Consider the following 20,162-nt stretch of genomic DNA (forward strand, 5'->3'; position numbering starts at 1 on the left):
TTAAGGAGCACTGAATAACATCTTTTCCAACTACTACAGCTTACACTTGGACTGTGGTAAGTGACCCCTTTTGGATGACATGGCCCCTCCTCGTGAGCTATGTCCATCAGAAGAAGGGGGCTTTTTAAAAACTCAATTGAAATAAGCTGGTTAGAGAGAGAACTAGACGTAAAATTATGTAAGCTCTAGGAGCCAGCCATAAAATAAATCCAGTATTTCTAAGGACATGGAAATGGACCTGGAAGAAAGCTGATGGGAGTGTAAATCAATACAAAAACTATATAAAACTGAATGGCAAAAAACAAACAAAAAACTGTATGGCAGTATCTAGGAAAGCTGAGTAAAGGCTACCCTATTACCCGGCAGTTCCACTCCTAGGTATAGACTCAAGAGAAACGAAAACATATGTCCACCCCAAAACACCGCAGTACATGACTGTTGATAAAAGTATTATGATGCCAAAAATCTGAAAACTACCTAAATGCTGAGCAATAGCAAGATGGCTAAACAGCAATGTGTTCATATATACAATGGAATAGTATACAGCAACAACCCGCAACTACACAAAACGGCAAGGAAGAATTGCACAAACATCAGTTGAGCAAAAGAAACCAGACACGGGAGTATTTACTGCATGGTTCCATTTATACAGAGCAGGAAATGGGTGAAAGTAACCTATGCTGTTAGAAGTCAGGATAGCGGGACCCCTAAGAAGAGGGGAAAGTGACTGGAAAATGGCATAAGGGGGCTTCTGAGGTACTAGTAATATTCTGTTTCTTAATTTGGGTGCTGATTACATAAAAACGTGATCAGCTTGTGAGAATTCACTGCATGAGATGAGAATTCAATGTGCACTTTTCTATCTGCATGTTATATTTCAATAAAAAAGCAAAGAAAATAAATCTGGTAGAGGCAATTTCCTGTAATGTCCTAAAAGTGCCACCTAGTGGCACAAGCTAAATGTAAACACAAAGGATGTTTCACCTCTAGCAGCTTCAAAGATAGGGCCCCATTTCTAACGGCCCATTTCTAACAGGATTGGGGTGAAACCACGCCCGAGACTAAAATCATTTACAGGATACGAATGAAACCTCTCAGCTGGCACAAAGACTCTTACGCCAAGGATTCTGAGGTAAGCAAAGCTGAGAGCAAACCAGTACCAGCCAGCAGAGTATGCAACATTTACAACACAGAAATCATTAAATGCTACAAACCAGGGCTTTTTTCTGGGGTAAAAGGTCTGTGAACACACTGTTAGGTGTGACCTACACGATGTCGTGAGCATAGCAAAGTCAATCTAGCAGGGAGTTGGGAAGAAAAGAAACCCTTTGCCCTATTTTCTCTGGCCAAGCTTGTTTCCTTCTTCCTCCCCTTCAAGGTTCTCTACTGCAGGGAGCCCTCAGTCTGCTTTCCTCTAATTATGCTTGAGAAACACAATTAGGAAAGCTCAGCCACAGCAAGCCTTCAAAGCTACCAGATGAATAAAGGGGATCTGCTCTGAGTTTTGCAAGTGAAGCCTCCCAGACAGAATGTGGCAGTCAGATAAAGGTCCTCAGGGAGAAGCTGCAAACAGCGGACATGTCTGCATCACAGCATGTGATCCTTAAGTCAGGAGAGACTGGGTTGTGAGGCTGATGAGGAAGCCTATCGATTTGCCCATTTATCCACAGACTCTTCTCCTAATTTCCATAAAGCAGGCCACGATCTGCATTTGGCCTGCAGGATGCAGTTTGCCTACCTCTGACATGAAAGGACACAGAATTTGGAAGGTCACAGAAATTGGAAAGGACATGATTCTACTATGAGTGTTTTAGTAAGCCAGTCGAGCATTCACTCTGGGCTTGTGGCCGCTAATTTCTAGCTATCTTGAATCTGATCTTCTATGTTTGCCAACTAGACCCTGCTTTTGTTTTGCTGGGCCTGTAGTGGTGATAATTACAACAGCTAATTGTTGTTCAGGGTTTATTATGCATGCCAGGCACCGTTCTAAGTGCTTTACAGATATTATCTCATCTAATCATCACAACAACCCTAGGAAAGTACACATTACCATAATCTCCATTTTTAAAATGATGAAATTGAGGCACAGAGGGGCTAAATAACTTTCCCAAAGTCACAGAGCCAGTAAGAGGCAGAGATGGGATTTGAACCTCTAACCCATGTTCAGACCTGCTGCATCAGGCTGCCTCCCGGAGCCATCCTCCACTGCCCTTTCCCATTAACATCACAGCATATTTGGGCAACCTCCCACAATGCCCTGCTTCCACATTTGCTCCTCCCTCCCCTCATGCTTAGGAGTGTTTTCAGTTTTCTGCCACTGTGTGGTGTGGGAACAAAGAAGAGAAATAGGGATTTTTTGCTCAGGCACATAGAAACCAACCATAACTGAACCCCTGGGGTAAAACTAGTTAGCTATAGGAAACATGGTGACCAAACTATTGACTACAAATGCTGACAATAAAGCACAAGGAAATGGGTTTAAGCGAGACATGTGGGAAATGATAGGGTTAACACGTAAGCACCATGAGAAACTATAGAAAGGCTGGTGTTAGGCACGAGTGCCTCTGTAGATGAGGAAAGATGAAGGAACTGCAGGGAAAGGATCACAGCATAGCCTCTGTGCTCCCTCAGTCCTCAGCAACGCGGAGCTTCTCCGGGAAGCACATTCTGTTAATACCTGCCGAACTGAGTAGATGAACTTATGGCATCTCACAGGAAAGTAAGCTTTATACAATAAAATAAGAATAATATCATGAGCATAACACAATAAGCAGGTGAACACAAGCCACTACTAGTAGGGTAAAACTAATTTAAGAGGTATCGTAAAATAAAATGGATCCCTGATACAGATAATGTAGCAACTGAGGTGTGAAGAAGAGAGAGGTTAAGAAAACATTTCTGCAGTGTGGCATCACAGCAAAGCAGAGTACTGAGAGCTGAGACTCAGCTAGAGAGCCAGGGCTGGAATCACAGCATTAACTTTTACTCACTGTGCTGAGTGGGACCAGCTCCTGGAGTTCTCTGTGCCTTAGTTAGCTTATCTGTACGATGAGGAAAGCAGAAGAGTCTCTCTCACATGGTTATTATGAGGACTGAGCTAATATTTGTAAAACATTTAAAAGAACACCTGGCCCAGGTACTTGAAAAATCAATAAAATAAATGAACAATCACAAAGCCAAACTTTTTTTTTTTTTAACGTGGGCAGGCACCAGGAATCGAACCCGGGTCCTCTGGCATGGCAGGTAAGCATTCTTGCCTGTTGAGCCACCGTGGCCTGCCCACAAAGCCAAACTTTTGAAACCAATTTTGAAATGCACACATAATTATTTATCATGCAAAAGCTTTGCCTTCCTGCTCCCTCTTAGAAGGCAGGATGGGAGATACACCTTGCTTTTTGCTACACCAGATGTGACCCCAGACCAAAACATGAAGGCTATTTTAGCAAAGATGAATACAAGTCTGCATTGGAGAAGGCATTTTTTTTTTTTAGGAAAAAATAAACATTTTAGCTTAATCTTGCAAACATTTCATATTTAGAAAATTACTGATGGGCACAGAAACTAAAAATTTTTATTAACTTTTGCTTACCAGATCTTTAGTTAACTTCTGTGATGTGTATTGAATAACTTTTCTCTCTCCCTTTCTAAACTCTCATCTTTAAATTTCTAGCACTTTCCAGGAAACCTATCTCCGCTTCTACACGAACTGGCTCTGTCACTTACTAGCTCTGGGACGCTATGTAGCTTACTTCCTCTTTCTGACCCTCAACTTCTTCTTCTATACAATGATATGCAATGACAGAGGTACAAGTGAGAGCAAAAAAGTGTGAGAATTAAAGACTTAGAAACACTTATAAGCAAGATAAATATCTTTGTGGAGCCAAATCACAAAGTGGCAAACAGGCTGAGGGTTCAGAAGCAAGTAGCACAGCTGAGAGCTCATAGGTTGTGGAATAAAGGGATTAAAATGTACCACATAAGGCAGAGAACAGACACCAAGCTCACCCCCTGAAGCCAGGGGCTGAAATGGAGCTCCCTACCTGTAAAGCTGCTTCAGGATGAACCCTGTGAAGGTGCTTGGGACTCCCTAACAAGGAAAGGAAGGGGAACAGATACAACATTGCAACCTGGCCCTGGGCTAAGCCACCACCTGCAAGATCCCCAATATCATTACCAGATGGAAGTACTGAGCCTCAAGAATAAAAATCAGTTCTAGACTAGAGGCCAATGGGTATAGAAGGCTGTGGGGTATGGTTGGTAGAGACACCTACTGAACTGCTATAAAAGGGAGGACTTCAGAAAACTGAGAAGGAAATTTAAACACTAACTTAGAATAAGCCTGCAAAACAAAATTCCCAAGAGGATAGAAGAAAAAACCTAAGTAAGAAGAACAGCCAAAAGGAAAAAAAAAAAAGAAAGAACCAACAACAATGAGACGATAAATTCACCCCTGAGTAAAATGAAATTATAACAAGTTGAAACTTTAAGTACATTTAGAATCCTCAAAGTTTAAAGTGAGTAATACATCTATTAAAAAAGTACACACAAGTGTAAAACAAAATTAGGGAGAAGTGAAACAAGAACAGGTTGATACAAAGAAGAACACACTATAAACCCGGGAACTAAAGAACAGTCATTGAGGTTTAAAAACAAAATAGGAAAGCCTAGGCTATACACAGTTGTACAAAGGGCTATTAACTTAGAAGATGAAAATTTCATCCAGGGCTGGCTCAGACATATAATGAGATAAAAAAAAAAATGAAAAGAAAAACATTACTACAAATAGAAGATGGGTTGACAGACCTAGAAACTGGAATGAGAAAAAAATAGAAGAAATATATAGAGAAGCAAAACACACTGAGCTATAACTAGATATGACAGGATTTTTTAGATAGAAAGTGTACACCAAGTGTCATCTGGAATGAGTACATTTAAATCCATACTTTTCTATACAGAGCAATATTACCAGTCAAGAGTGAAGGGAATAACAGTTCATGATCCAGAGAATATGGATGAAAAAAACTAGAAATACATTTCAGAAAACAGTTTGTTTGAACCTCAGAATTGCTGAAGTCATTCTAACTATATGATTATGCAATATGATGTCTTGTCAAGATTTCTAAAAGCATGGTGTCCAAAAGTAAGTCCCAAAGCTCATTTTTTCCTGATAAAACTTCAAAAGGCTTTTTTATTCTACTTTGTCAGATCAAAGAGCAATTTTTTCATTTCACCAATCCTTAATTATAAAAAGAATTTTTAAAAGAAAAATAGCATAATTTTCAAATCAAAACAGCTATTGAAACTTCTACCAATTACTTCAAAATCTACCTCCAAGTTGCCTAAGAAGTAGATACTTAACATTTACGACTGAACTGTCCAGAGATCTTCATGGATATAAAATTATTACATATAGAGTATCTCCTAAAACTATAGAGTATACTTATATGAATGTTATCATAATATAAAATATGTAAACTACAAATGAATTACTTAAGTGACCCCTTTGAACCCCTAAAAGGAATTAGTGGAAATTCAGTGAGGAGTTGAAAACCTTAACACCCCACTGTGATGGGAACAATCGACAGGCTAACTCATTGACAAAATAATTCAAAATCCCACCACAGCAGCCACAGGCCCCACCCCAATCAAGATGGTTAGGGCTCCATCTAACTACAGAAGCTTTAAACAACAGCAAGAACTGGCAGAAATATCTCTCTCAAAACTCTAGAAAGCAGTTAAAGGACTATAGCAACAGGGTGAACCCCAAATCAAGAAAAAGCTACTTAAAAGTGGTGGGATCTCATGGGACGCCTCACCATCTTGGTGTAGCACTGGCCTGTGCTCCCAGTGTAGATCCCTGGTTCCAGTTCCAGAGAGAGCAGAGCAACCCTTATGCACATACAGGGAGCTTGTATTCAACTCAATCTGTCTAGTGGTGGACTGAGGAACTCACTGTTCCAGAACATACCTGATGTGTCGAAAGCAGTTCACAAAGTTCTCCCACAGAATGCTGTGGAAGAACAGTCAAGCACCTGGGGCAATGGATTGCTGGCTGTAGGACACACAGCACAGTGCCTGAGATCATGAGGAAATTATTTCCTAGGGAAGAGGGAGATATCAACCCCTATGAACTGAAGAACTCTTAGGACAAAACTGCATTCCTAACACAAAGACATATACATAGAAAGGAGCAGGGAGGCCCCTATGCATTAGCTTGGAGCTATTCTCTAAACTCATTGTACAGATAAACACTGAAGGGCAGCACTTACACAGGTCAATCTGTAAAGGCTAAGATACAGATGTTTTCTTTTTCATCGCGCGTGTGTGTATTTGCTGTTAGTTCCTGGCACAAGGAAACCTCTATCATAAAATTGGCAGGTTGCAAACTTAAGAAACAGATGCCTCAGAGTCTAAACTCCAGAGAAAACATGTCAAAATATCAAAGGTCCAGGTTTCAACAAAAGATTACAAGAGATACAAGGAAACAGGAAGTTATAGCCCATACAAAGGAGGAGATTAAAGCATTAGAAACCATCAATGAGGAAGATCAGACCTAAAACATGCCAAAGACATTTTTTAAAAATATGATTTTAAATATGTTCAAAAAACTAAAGGAAATTATGGACAAATAAGTTAAGGAAATCAGGAAAACAATAAATAAACAAAGAGAATATCAGCAGAGAGATGGAAATTATGGAAAAACAGAAAACAGAGCTGAAGACCACAGTAACAGAAACTAAATATCCCCTAGAGGGGATCAACCAGAGCTGGCCTAAGAAAGATTCAGTGCACTTGAAGATAAGACAATTGAAATCATCTTGTCTCAGAAGCAGAAAGAGGAAAGGATGAAGAAAACTGAAAAGAGCCTGTGGGACGCCATCAAGCACAGCAATATGCACATCGTGGGAATCTCAGAAGGAGGAGAAAAAGAAAGGGGCAGCAAGAATATTCAAACATATAATGACTGAAAACTTCACAAATTCAAAGAAAGATATAAATATGCACCTCGAAGATGTTCAGCATCTGATAAACCCCAAAAGACCCACATTGCGCCATATTATACTCAAACTGTTGAATGCCAATGAGAGAATTCTGAAAACTACAAGATAGAAGCAATATGTCACATATAAAGGAGCCACAATAAGATTAAGTGTCAATTCCTCATCAGACACCATGGAGGCTAGAAGGCAGTGCAAAAACACAAAGTACTGAAAGAAAAAAATAGCCAACCAAGAATCCTGCATCTGGCAAAAACTCCCTTTCAAGTATGAGGGAAGGATTAAGGCATTCTCAGATAAACAACAGCTGAGGGACATAGTCATCACTAGACCAGCTCTACAAGAAATGCTAAAGGGATTTCTGCATGTTGAAAGGAAAGAACACTAGACAAATGACTAAATCCACATGAAGAAATGAAGATCTCCAGTAAAGATAATGATATGGGTAAATTATAAATACCAGTACTATTGTACTTTTGATTTATATAATTCTTACTTTCTACAGGATCTAAGTGGCAAATGCATAAAATATAATGATAAGTCAATAGTTTTAGACTCAATGTATAAATATGTAATCTGTGGCAAGAACTATATAAAGGCTGGGTGATGCAGGTATTGGAACATAGCTTATGTATACCATTGAAGCAGTCAAACTGATATTGAAGCAAATGAAAACTGTAATGAATTCGAGATGTTAAATTTAAACCTCACTGTAAATACAAAGAAAGTATCAGGGAATGTGTAAGTTCAGAAAGACAGAAAGTAGACTACAGGTTACCAGGGGTGGTGGTCAAGGCAATGGGAAATTAATGCAAAATGAGTTCTAGTAACAAATGTTGGTGAGGGTACTGCAACATTGTCAATGTGATTAATCTCACTGAATGGTGTGCCCAGAAGGGGCAGGGATGGGAAGACTTAAGTTGTATTTTAACAATTAGAAAAACGAAGAGAAAACTAATGAGGACAATAACAAGTAAATACATTACATGATCCTGGATAGATCTAAGAATGGAAAAGAAAATGCTCAAATGGACATTATTGGGACACAAGAAAAAAATGGAATATAGAATGTAAGCTTTATAACAATGTTAAAAGTGATTGCATATGTGAATATCCTCGTTTGTAGGAAATGTACAGAAGTATTATGTGCTCAAGGAGTACATATGCAACCTGCTCTCTATTGTTCAGAAGATGGATGGATGGATGGATGGATGGATGGATGGATAGATGCAGGGGTGGGATGGAGAGAGAAAATGATACAGCAAAATGGCAAAATGTTAAAATTGGTGGCTCTGGATAGCTTGGGGAGTGGGGGGTATGTTGGAGTTGCCTGAATGTGATTTGTATTATTTTTCAGCAGTCCTTCAAGTCTGAAATTATTTCAAAATAAAAAGTTAAAAAAAAAAAATCCTACCACAGCAAAGAGGAACCAATTACTATGTTATGGACCTTACTGCCAAAAACCCTATTGACAAATGTCCACTGTATACTTCTGTGGTACAATCAGGAAATATTTCTGTATTCTTCTGTTTCCCCCCTTTTCTACTATTTTACATGTAACTGTTTTAACGGTTGCTGAATATTCTATTTGGCAGATATATAATACCTCAACCAATGCCTTCCTCCTGGACATTTATGTGTCTTTATTGCTTTTATTCTTACCAATACTAAAATAAATATAACAGAACTTATTCTTTCTTTTGTTAACAATTCCCAGGGTAAATTCCAACAGCATCTGTTGATGGCTGGCAAAACATTGAGAGCTCCTTAAGGGAAAAAAAGTATTCATATTTCATCTTTTTCCATCTATCACAATATCAGCATTCATCACTATTTCTCATGCTCACTTGTCTTTGAACTTGCCACTAAAGCCATCTCTGTTGCCTTTTCAATTTCTCATCAATGCCAATTGTCTGTGAATTAATAGTTTTCAAAATTGTTTAATAAGCCCTTAGAAAAAGACTTGTGGAACTCTGGAGATTCAGTAAACAGAGGTTAGTCTAAACCACAACCGTTTCTCTAAGATATACCAATCTGAAGCTACAATTAACTGTTAGGATATTCTATTAACCAACTTTAAAACTAAAGAGCATATAGTAAAATGTACTGCCAAAATAAATAAAGGCTAAAAGTACATTTCACAAAACGGAATCAGTCTACTTGAATATTCTACCTTTATAAAATCAAAACAATGTTATCCATAATGGAACATAAATTTATCAGAACCTTATTCTTATTTAAAATAGAGCCTTTTATTTTGACAATAAGACAACACAAGCTTAATTGCATTCTTGGTGAGCCTACCTAAAAGCATCTCAATTTTGTTGATCTATTCAAAGAAACAATTTTTGGTTTCCTTGATTTTCTCGTTTTTCAATTTTCTAGTTTGTCTATCTCCATTTTAGTGCATTCATTCTGATTATTTGGGGTTTAGCTCACACTTTCTTTTTCTAATTTAAGCTTTAAAGTTAGAATATTGGTTTCAGATCTTCTTTTTTAATGTAAGTATTTACAACTATAAATTTCTCTCTGACCACTGCTTTTGCTGCATCCAGCAAACCATCCAGTTTTGCTATGTTGTGCTCATTTTCATCTTTCTCAAAGTATTTTCTAACTTCACTTGTAATTTTTTATTTGACTCATTGGTTGTTTTAAAACGTATTGCTTCACTTCCACATACTTATGAGTTTTCCAGTTTCTTTCTGACATAGATTTCTAGTTTCATTCCATTGTGGTCAGAGAATATACTTTGTATGATTTCATACTTTTAAAATGTACTGAAACTTGTTTTGTGGCCTAAAACACAAATCATCCTGCAGAACGATCCATATGGACTTGAGAAGAATGTGTAATTCTGCTGTTTTGGGGTAGAGGGTTATATGGATGTCTGTTAGGCCTAATTGGTTTATAATGTTGTTCAAGTCCTCTATTTCTTTATTGGTCTTCTAATTGTTTTATCTGTTATCAAAAGTGAGGTACTCCATGCTGTTGATTGCTAAATGTAATAGTCTGATCATGACGCTGAATAAATGTGTCTTTAAAAAAAAAAGTGAGGTACTATCTCCAACTATTATTGTAGAACTGCCTATTGCTCCCTTCAATTCTGTCACCTTCTGTTTCATAAATTTGGGGGCTTTGTTAGTTCTATAATTTTTTCATCTTCTTGATAGGTTAGTGCCTTCTGAGGACTTCTCTGAGCAGGTACCCAGCCCTGTGTATGTATATGCATGGCCTTCTTGAATCCCCAGGGCACAGAGGAGCATTTCAAGCTCTCCTTTCCCTACATATATACCTCCTTTTCCAACCTCTTATTTCTCCGGTGTTTTGGTCTGTCTGCTGCTCGTCCTGACTGCTGTCCCTTGGCCCAGGCTGCTTTGGCCAATACTTGTGCCTTTCAAACACCCTAAGTAAAAGCTGCTGGAGAAGCCATCCCAGCAGCAGGCCTTTGACCTGTAGCCACCAGATGGGTCAAAACTTACAATCACAATTGTTTGAGTATGAAGTCCATTTCCTGTGGCCCTAGCAACTTGCACCAGGAGTGTGGGCTGCTGTCCTCATATCTGCTGCCGACCTGGGGTCTGGAAGTTGGTAGGTTGGCAGTTAAAAACAGTACAGCACTCTTATTTGCAAAAGAGCTGCTTCTTTCTTCATCAAGCCTCCCTCTGGTTGCTGTGGGTTGTTTGACTAGATTTCAGAGCTCTGCAAAAGTTGATTGTTTTTGCTGGCTCAAGTTGATCTGTTGAGCCCGGAGTTCTCTACTCCACAATTTTTGTTAACATCACTCCTTAATTACATTCTTAATTCAAACTGGAGTTGAATATACTTGAAAAGCAGTGTCATTAGGAATGAGTCAGTTGGAATAACCCAAAGAGAATCCGAGAAAGTTTATAAATGGTTATTGTGGCTAATTTAATCGATTGTAGGTTTTCTTAAACTTTTTATTTTCAAATGCTAACAGATTCACAGAAAGCTGTAAAAATACTACGGAGAGTACCGTGAATCCTTCATGCACTTTCCCCAAATAGTATAATGGCAAAAAAACAGAAAACTAACATTGCTACAAAACAGCTAACTATATTTTATTCACCTTTCACCAGTTTTCACCCTCATTTGTTTGTACGTGTGTTCCTAATTTTATCCCATGTACAGAATCAGAAAAACATAACAATTAGGATACAGAATGACTCCATCACACAAAGAATCCCCTTGACCTACCTCTCTATAGTTACGTACATTGTCAAATCACCCCAACTGTCCCCTGGCAGCCACTAATCTGTTCTCCATCACTATAGTTTTGTCATTTTGAAGATGTTCTATTAATGGAATTAGACAATATGTGAGGTTTTTGGACTAGCTTTTTTCACTAAGAATAATGCCCTTAAGATCCATCCAATCCACTGGCTATATTAGTGGTTCCTTCCCTTTTAGTGCTGGGTTATATTCTATCACATGGATGTACTGGGGTTTATTTAACCACTAACCGCTGGAGGACATTTGGGTTATTTCTGATTAGATGCTATTACAAAAAAAAACCTGCTATGATGACTCATATATAGGTTTTTGTGTGAAGTTAACTTTTCATTTCTCTGGGATCAATGCCCATGTCTGGGGTATACAGTACAAGTGCATATTTAGTTTTATTAGGAAGCTACCAAAATATTTCCCAGATTAAAGTACCACTTTACATTCCTAACAGTGAGGTATAAGAGATCCAGTTTCTCCACTCAACAGTATTTGGTATTATCACTGTTTTTCATTTTAGCTGTACTGATTAGAGGAGTAGTGATATCTCTTATGATTTTTATTTGAATTCCCTAAGGGCTAATGATCATAACATATTATATGCTTGCTGGCCTTCATATATCCTCTCTGGTAAAAAGCCTTTTCTTGCCTTTTGCCCATTTTCTAATTGGATTTTTTGGGTACTGCTGTGTTTTAAGAGTTATTCTATATACCCTAGATACAAGTTCAAGTCCTTGCCAGGTATATGGTTTACAAGTATTTTCTCCCAATCTGTAGCTTGTCTTTGCATCCTCTTAACAGGGTCTTTCACAAAGCAAACATTTAAAATTTTGATGTAATGCAACATACCTATTTTTTTTTTCTTCTATGGATCATGCTTTTGGCATCAAAAGTACTCTTTACCTAACCCTAGGTTCCAAAGATTTTCTCCTGTGTTTTCTTCTAAAAAACCTTACAGTTTCAGGTTTTACATTTAAATCTATGACCCATTACAAGTTAATTTTTGTATAAAACACGAGGTTTAAATTGAATCATATTTTCTTTGCCTGTGGCTGTCCAGTGGTTTCAAAAACACTTGTTGAAAAGGCTATCCTTCCTCCATTGAACCACTTTTGCAACCATCATCAAAAACAAGTCAGCTATACTTGTAAGTCTATTGCTGGGGTCTGTATTTTGCTTAAAGTGGGTATACGTCTATCCCACCATTGGCAGTAAAGTAAATCTTAAAATCAGGTAAAATGATTCCTCCCACTTCATTCTTCTTTTTCTAAATTGTTGTAACTATTCTAGGTCCTTTACCTTTCCCTATAAATTTCAGAATAAGCTTGTCCATGTCTACAAAAAGATATTGCTGGGACTCTTTGTCTACAAAAACATCTTGCTGGCATTTTGTAAGAATCAAGTTAGACCTACAGATCAATCTGATGAGAGCTGACATCTGTACTATGAGGAGTCTTCCAATCCATGTACATGATTCATCTCTCCACTTATCTAGATTTTTTTTTATTTCTTTCAAGAGCATTTTGTAATTTTCAGCATACAAGACCTATATATGTTTTTATCTATTTATATGTAGAATTTTTTTTAATTTTTAGGGAGAAAGAGATTGTTAATGGTACTGTATTTTGTGGCAGGGAAGATAAGGAAGGGCCCTCCGAAGATGTCCACATGGAAAATCCCTGGAAAATGTGAATAAGTTACCTGCCATTGGGTAACTAAGGTCGCAGATGGAATTAAGGTTGCTAACAGCTGGATTTAATACAGATAGTAACCTATAATACCCAGGTGGGCCCAGTGTAATCACAGGGGTGCTTAGCGTGGAAGAATGAGGCAGACAAGTCCTCTCAGAGTGAGGCAGCATGAGAAAGACTTAAAGGGCCACTGCTGCCTGGTAAGGTGGAAGGGCTCCATTAGCCAGGGAACGCAGGCAGCCTCCAGAAGCTGGAAAATGCAAGGAAACAGATTCTCTCCTAGAGCCTTTAGAAAAAAAAAAGCAGGATGCTGACACCTTGATTTTAGTCCAATGAGACCCATTTCAGACTTCTGACCTCCAGAACTGTAAGTTAACATATTTGTGCTGTTTTAAGCCACTAAGCTTGTGGTAATTTGTTACAGCAGCAACAGGAAACTAATAGTTGTTATTTTGGCCTCCACGAAGACTTCTCCTAGTATATAGAAACACAATTGATTTTTCTGTGTTGACCTTGTATCCTGCCACCTTGCTGAACTTGCTTATAGTTCTAAGAGGTTTTTGTAGATTCTCTGGGGTTTTCTAAACAGATCATCATGTCATCTGCAAAGTTCAGACAGTTTTATTTCTTTCTTTCTGATCTCTACTCCTCTCATTTCCTTTTCTTACCTTATCATGCTGGCTAGGACTACCAACACTATATTTAAAATAGTGATCAGACCAGACATCCTTGCCTTGTTCCCAATCTTAGGGGAAAGCATTGCGTTTCCCATCATAATGTTAGCTGTAGGCTTTCTGTAGATGCTCTTTTTCTTGAATTTTTTCAAATGCTTTTTTTGCATCTATCAATATGATCACATAATTTTTCTGCTTTAGCTTGTTGATAAAATAGATTACATTGATTGTTTTTTGATCATTAAACCATCCTAGTATACTTGGAATAAACCTTACTTGGGTGTGGTGTATGATTCTTTTTATGCATCACTGGATTGATTTGTGAATATATTTTTGAGTTTAAGTTCAATTGGGAAGTGTTCCTTCCTCTTCTATTTTTCTCAAATAGATTATGTAGAACTGGTGCTGATTTTTCTTTAAATGTTTAGTTAAATTCACCTGTGAAATTACTTGGCCCCAGGAATTTTTTCAGATTTTCAACTCCTTCTGGGACTCCAATGACATAAATGTTAGTTCTTTTGCTCTTGTCCCAAGTTTCATCAGGCTCTGTTCATTCCTATTTTCAGTCTAATATCACTCACTTGTTCAGACTGAGTAATAGCTTCAAGTTCACTGATTTTTTTTTTCTTGTTTTCTCTAATCTACCACTGAACCCATCTAGTGAGATGTTTGGTTTTTTAATTTAGAGTATAACATTTTTCAGTCATGTAATTTCCATATGTATTTCTTCACTGAGATTTTTCTATTTTTCATTTGTTTCAAGAGTATTCATAATTACTCTGCTTTAAATTTTTTTTCAGGTAATTCCACATCTGAGTCATCTCAGCGTGTAATCTATTGGTTGTTTTTTCTCATTCAAGTTTTTATTTTCCTGCTTCTTAGTACGACAACTGATTTTTAAATATATCCTGGATATCTTGGGTATTTTGTTGTGAGAGTTGTGATTCTTTCTAACTCTTCTATTTTAGGACACAATTACCCTGTTTAGGCATAGCACACAAGTTCTCGCTTACCTTTGTGAGCTGTGGTTCCAATGACAGAACCCTTTTCAATGCTATTCTGTTCAATTTCATTTGTGTGTTACCCAGAGGCCAGTCTGAAAACCTGAGTGATATTCCATACTGTAATTTAGTTCTCAAACCTTTTGGTATGCTGATTCTGGTGAGTTTCGTCTGTGTGAATGTTAGGGATCAGACCAGAACTTCTTAAGCAGGTTTAAAGAACTATTTAGTTGAAATAGTGAGGGGTGCCACCTGCCATCCAATGGTGAGGATAGATGTCTATATTTCCCGCTTGGTCTCCAATGCCGCCATTGCAGCAAATGCACAAACTCATTTATCTTATATACTTAAAACCTGAAAACACACTACTGATTGGACAGATAGTTTTTAAAATACTGTTTCTCTTTAGGGAACAAAAATATTTTCTTGTGAAAGATGTTGCACTTTAAATTCAGAAACAGAAAGTAGATTACAGATAACCAGGGGTTGAGGGGGCTGGGGGAATTGGGAGTTATTGCTTAATGGTACAGAGTTCCTCTTTGGGGAGGGGGTGATGAAAAAGTTTTGGTAATGGATGGTGGTAATGATGGCACAAAACTGTGAATGTTATTAATACCACTAAAGTGTACATTTAAAAACGGTTAGCATGATGATCATGGTGATGAATATACAACTATGTGATGATATTGTGAGTTACTGATTATATATCAAGAATGGAATGATCAATTGGTAAGAATGTTTGTGTTTCTATGTGGGTATGTTTAATAAATAAATAACATGGTTAGCATGGGAAATTTTGTGTTCTATTATATTGCCTGTAAGAGTGAAAACAAATGTAAAATAATAATAAAGGGCTTGATTTTCCCTGTTGAACATAAGAGACCACCTCTTCCTTCCCATCTCTCTCTTCATTTACTTTAGAGAACTTGTATGGTTTTTTCTCTGTTCCCCTTGAAATGTATGTAATTCTTTACTTTAAAGGTTACATAAGCCTCTTGTAGATTTCATCACTCAAGAATGCCTGCTTAAGGAAGACATCATCCCTATTTTCCAATTTCCTGGGAAGAGATTAGTATAAATTCCAAGGGGTTCCTGGCTCCAATCTGTAAACCTACCTCGGAAATATCTTGAGAATGTGTTGTAATGTGTTGAGAATGGGTTGTATTAGCTTGGCCACATAAAAAGGGTGAGCTTTTTAGTCTTTGAAATCTCTCTGCAGATGTATCACATTCTGGTTTAATACTTGACCAATAATAAACCTGTTTTTTTCTTTCTGTTCTCCCTGTGTGGAAGGTTTCCTGGGCTGGGAGATTTTGGTTTTAATTGTATTTCCCCACATATCACAATTAAAAACAAAATATGTTTTCTTGTTTATGACAATCTAGTCTTGCGTCTTATTAAGATAAAGAATATGAACATTTAAAATTCAAAATTAATCCAAACACTTTATTTTAATCTCTTCTCAGAGCTATTTTAAGTATAATGATCTTACTTATACCAGGTTTCCTCGTTTCTCTCCTAGGTCTCCAGCTGAGTGTCCAAACTACTATATTCAAACCCCACAAAAGAAATCTCCATATTTAAATATATATACATATATTTCTGAAGTCAGGCTGATTATCCATATATACCAGGGAACATTCAAAAAGTTTTTTACAACTTGCTGTGAAGTGGTAAAAATGACCTCACAAGAGTAAGGAAGAAGAAATAGAAAAGCAAGGAAGACAACATGGCAAACTGAAAACATGACAATTTGAAATCCCAAGCCAGTTTGCAGTAAACTTTCTTTTTTATTTTAACTGTTATAGGGAAAACTACTGGCATAAGATATAAAAGTTAACTTTAATCACATAATATAGAGATGAGGTGAGAGATGAGAGCTGTGGAAATGTCCTTAACAATACCTTAAGGCTGGCGTATAATAGTGTTTCCTAAACACTAAGCCCTCAGGATGTTAATAGGTATTTTATAAATAAAGAGGTGGATGGCCACATAAGCCAGGATATCAACAGATTTAACAAAATTTACGAGGATCCTTTACAGTAGGCCATGAGAGCCTATAGTGGGCTCATATGTAACCATCCATCTCCCAGAGGCAGCACCCTGCAAATGCATCTTAATGTAGAGCTCTATTCACATCTCTCAGATGCCTGTTTTATCGTAAGTAGTTTGGCAAAGACTAGACTATAGGTGGTTAGGTGAGATTCTCCAGGGGTCATTAAGAATTTGAAACAGCAGAAAAACTAACTACAACCATATGTTTATTACCCAGAACTTCATATGTTGAATATATGTATACCCCTGTATAGTGGAGAATAATGGCCCACAGAGAGGGATGGCACAGGGGCTTTCTGCCTGCATTTTTTACACACCTGCTCCTGTAGTCTGATATCTCCATAGTTAGGTAGCTGAGCTGGAGGCTTGGGCTGAGCACAGGGCTCACCAGTTACACTGTGATGAGAAATCTGGTAGACAAAGAAGCAGATTCATTCAGTAACAGTGACTTGAGAAGTCCTGGCTCCCATCAGCTCCTCCTGTCACTATGCCCCAAAGAGACAGGAAGTCCACCTCCAGCAGCTCAGATGAGGCCTGCAGATAGGAGCAGTACATTTCACAGCCAGGAAGGAACTAGTGTAATTGGAGCAGCAGGAAAACGATAAGGAGGTAGGTCACAAAAGCCCTTTCAGAGGGGTCTTCCACGCAGTCATCCGGGTGGCTCCCAAGCCCCAGGTTTGAAAGCAGCAGCTGGTGGCTAAGTGCCTCCCAAATGCCCTCTAATTCTGTGGTGACCAAGCCCTGGTTTGCTGTAAGTGCAAAGCGGGCTCTTCATCTCATCTGGATCCTCCTCGGAGAGAGGTGGTAAAAGTCTCAATGTCGAGTGCAAGGAATGTGCTTTCTTCCTGTACATAGAGACACTGACTGCAATGATGGAGAAGAGAGGGGCTTTTAAGGGGCAGTCTTTGCTTTGAGAGCTAGCTCTACTCTTTGCTAGCTATGCCACCTTGGGTGACTTGCTTAACTTCTGTATGCTCCAATTTCATCTGTAAAAAAAGGCTAATATTAGTACCTACTTCATAGGGTAGTTATGAAGATTAAAAGCTTGGTATATTGTAGCTGCTCAATAAACATAGCTAGTAATTTAAATGAGCAGAAAGTACAACCAAGGAAAGACTGAAGATGAAACTTAAGCTTGGTATTAGATATACAGCAGGACGCAATAAATACTCGTCGATTATTTAACTAACACCTTTTAAAGTCAATGCTAAGGCACTGGAAAAGAGATTTCTGGCTTATTTATATGGAAGAACAGGGCTTTTTATTACCCTTCAAGCACAACAGGAAGCCAGTATCTTATGGTACATGCATGCCAAGGTTGAGTGGACTGTAAATAGCATCTCCTTCTCTAAAAGAAGGACAAATAAATGTTACAAGTGGTTTCAGTGGCTCAGCAAGTTCTTAGATGTGCCATGTGGAAAGGGATGTTCTGAACCGCCCGGAGCAATGAGGTAGAAACAGGGATTGTTCACAGAGAAATGTCCCGGCATTTTCTGCTGCAAGCCATAAGGGATCTTTAAAAAGTTACAGTTTCTTCAGCAACAATTAACGAAGAGAGGGAGCTGTATCACCATACATCATATTGCGTGGATTTACTGTTTGCCTCTCATTTTTAGCTCCACAAATAGTGTTGATGAATAAGACCATAGTAACACATGTAAATTAGGCAGACTTTAGTGACATGTTCATTCTCTCACTCCTGCTGCTTCAGCAGGTTATTCTGATGGGAAAAGATCATCCTAAAGAAAGCACTGCAGACCCAAACCATAACATTAACCCCACATTGATGACCATTAACTTTGACTTTATGCAGAATTAACACAGCTCCTAAAATGCTGATGAAAATTCAGGCACCCAAACTGCACATATTATACAGAAAACCCACGGCCCCTAGTCCTGGTTGGAGAGAGGCCCCTTTCTTGACACTTCTCTACCAAAACGACAGGCCAGCCTCAACAGCCAGAGGGAACTAGGACACTTCTGCCTGGTAGTTTACTGAGGAAACCTTTGCTTTTCCACATGAGCATAGGGGGTTGGCTAGGTGAGAAGAAATACAACCACTCTGCATTCTTCATCCAGATGTCCTCTTGGGAATCTGAGCAAGCAGTTTTGTGGTGGCCAATCCTTCCAGAAAAGCACAGTGAAGGACAGCGTGTCTACTAGCAAACAGCCTACAAAATCAAATTTTGTCTCCTACCTGTGCTGGGCAAGGTCTCGGAGGAAGTGCAGGTGGTAGGGGCAACAATCCTGACTTTGTAGCTGAAAAGAAAAATGCATACTTGTTAAGGACACCTTCAAAACAAAACAAAACCAAAAAATCCTTCCACCTGTTAACTAGGAACAGCAAAAACATCTAACATATTTTAAGTTTTTAAAATCAATCTGAAGTGCTAATGAAAAAAAAAAAGAAAAGACTACAGGCTGTTACTAATTCCGTTCTCATTTTCAATCTACCCCGAAAATCAAGTGTGTGTGAGTGTGTGTGTTGTGCACATGTAGGCTGTTATGATCAAGATTGTGTAAAGCAGTTAGGAACAGATAGACCCTTTGATAAAGACTGGAACCTAGCACATGGAAAAGGCGGTCAACTGCTCATTATTCTGCAGTTAATTATTTAGTTTCAAATAATCTAGGCCCTTTGGCTTCTTTGTATTTCTCCCTAGCTCTCAGCCATTACACTGCTCAGAGAGTAAGCCACAGAAACCAAGGGAGTGGAAATCCAAACAAGGAAATCCTACCATCCTGTGAGTGTTACTCTGAATGGGTCTGAGAGCAGTGAGGGAGGCCGAAAGTGATGGACTAACCAGTATTCAGGGATTGTTCAAGGATTTCAACTTCCTTTCAACTCCCTGATCCCCTTTAGCAGGGATAATTACATTTTTCACAGAAGAAATAAGTTTAGCAAGTTGAACAACATTCTTTACAAATTCTTTAAAAAACACATCATGCATTATATAACTTAATGTAGTTTATTTACATATAAGTATGGTAATACTTGGACAATTCTCTGAACCTTAAAAATAAATCAGTCAAAGAAGAAATTGCAAGAGAAATTAGTAAATACCTCGAGGCAAATTAAAATGAAAACACAACATATCAAAACTTATGGGATGCAGCAAAGGCAGTGCTAAGAGGGAAATTTATTGCCCTAAATGCCTATATCAGAAAAGAAGAAAAGGCAAAAATGCAGGAATTAACTGTCCACTTGGAAGAACTGGAGAAAGAATAGCAAACTAATCCCAAAGCAAGCAAAAGGAAAGAAATAACAAAGATCAGAGCAGAAATAAATGAAATTGAAAACATGAAAACAATAGAGAAAATCAATAAGACCAGAAGTTGGTTCTATGAGAAAATCAATAAGATTGATGGGCCCTTAGCAAGACTGACAAAAAGAAGAAGAGAGAGGATGCAAATAAATAAGATCAGAAATGGAAGAGGAGACATAACTACTGACCTCACAGAAATAAAGGAGGTAATAACAGGATACTATGAACAACTTTA

At 38.1% G+C, this 20,162-nt stretch overlaps 1 protein-coding gene across 3 annotated transcripts in view; it reads right to left on the minus strand.

The window, feature by feature from the left end:
* Window positions 1-20,162, minus strand: part of REPS2 (RALBP1 associated Eps domain containing 2) — a 240,313-nt gene that overhangs the window by 42,768 nt on the left and 177,383 nt on the right. For 2 of the 3 annotated variants that reach the window (XM_077145371.1, XM_077145369.1), the window contains exon 14: window positions 18,859-18,920. In XM_077145371.1, the coding sequence (XP_077001486.1) occupies window positions 18,859-18,920 (62 nt within the window). Of the gene's footprint in view, window positions 1-16,978; window positions 17,072-18,858; window positions 18,921-20,162 lie in introns of all 3 variants that reach the window. The other variant, XM_077145368.1, reaches the window with a different exon arrangement.

This window comes from Tamandua tetradactyla, chromosome X, assembly GCF_023851605.1.
Source record: "Tamandua tetradactyla isolate mTamTet1 chromosome X, mTamTet1.pri, whole genome shotgun sequence".
Lineage (NCBI taxonomy): Eukaryota > Metazoa > Chordata > Mammalia > Pilosa > Myrmecophagidae > Tamandua > Tamandua tetradactyla.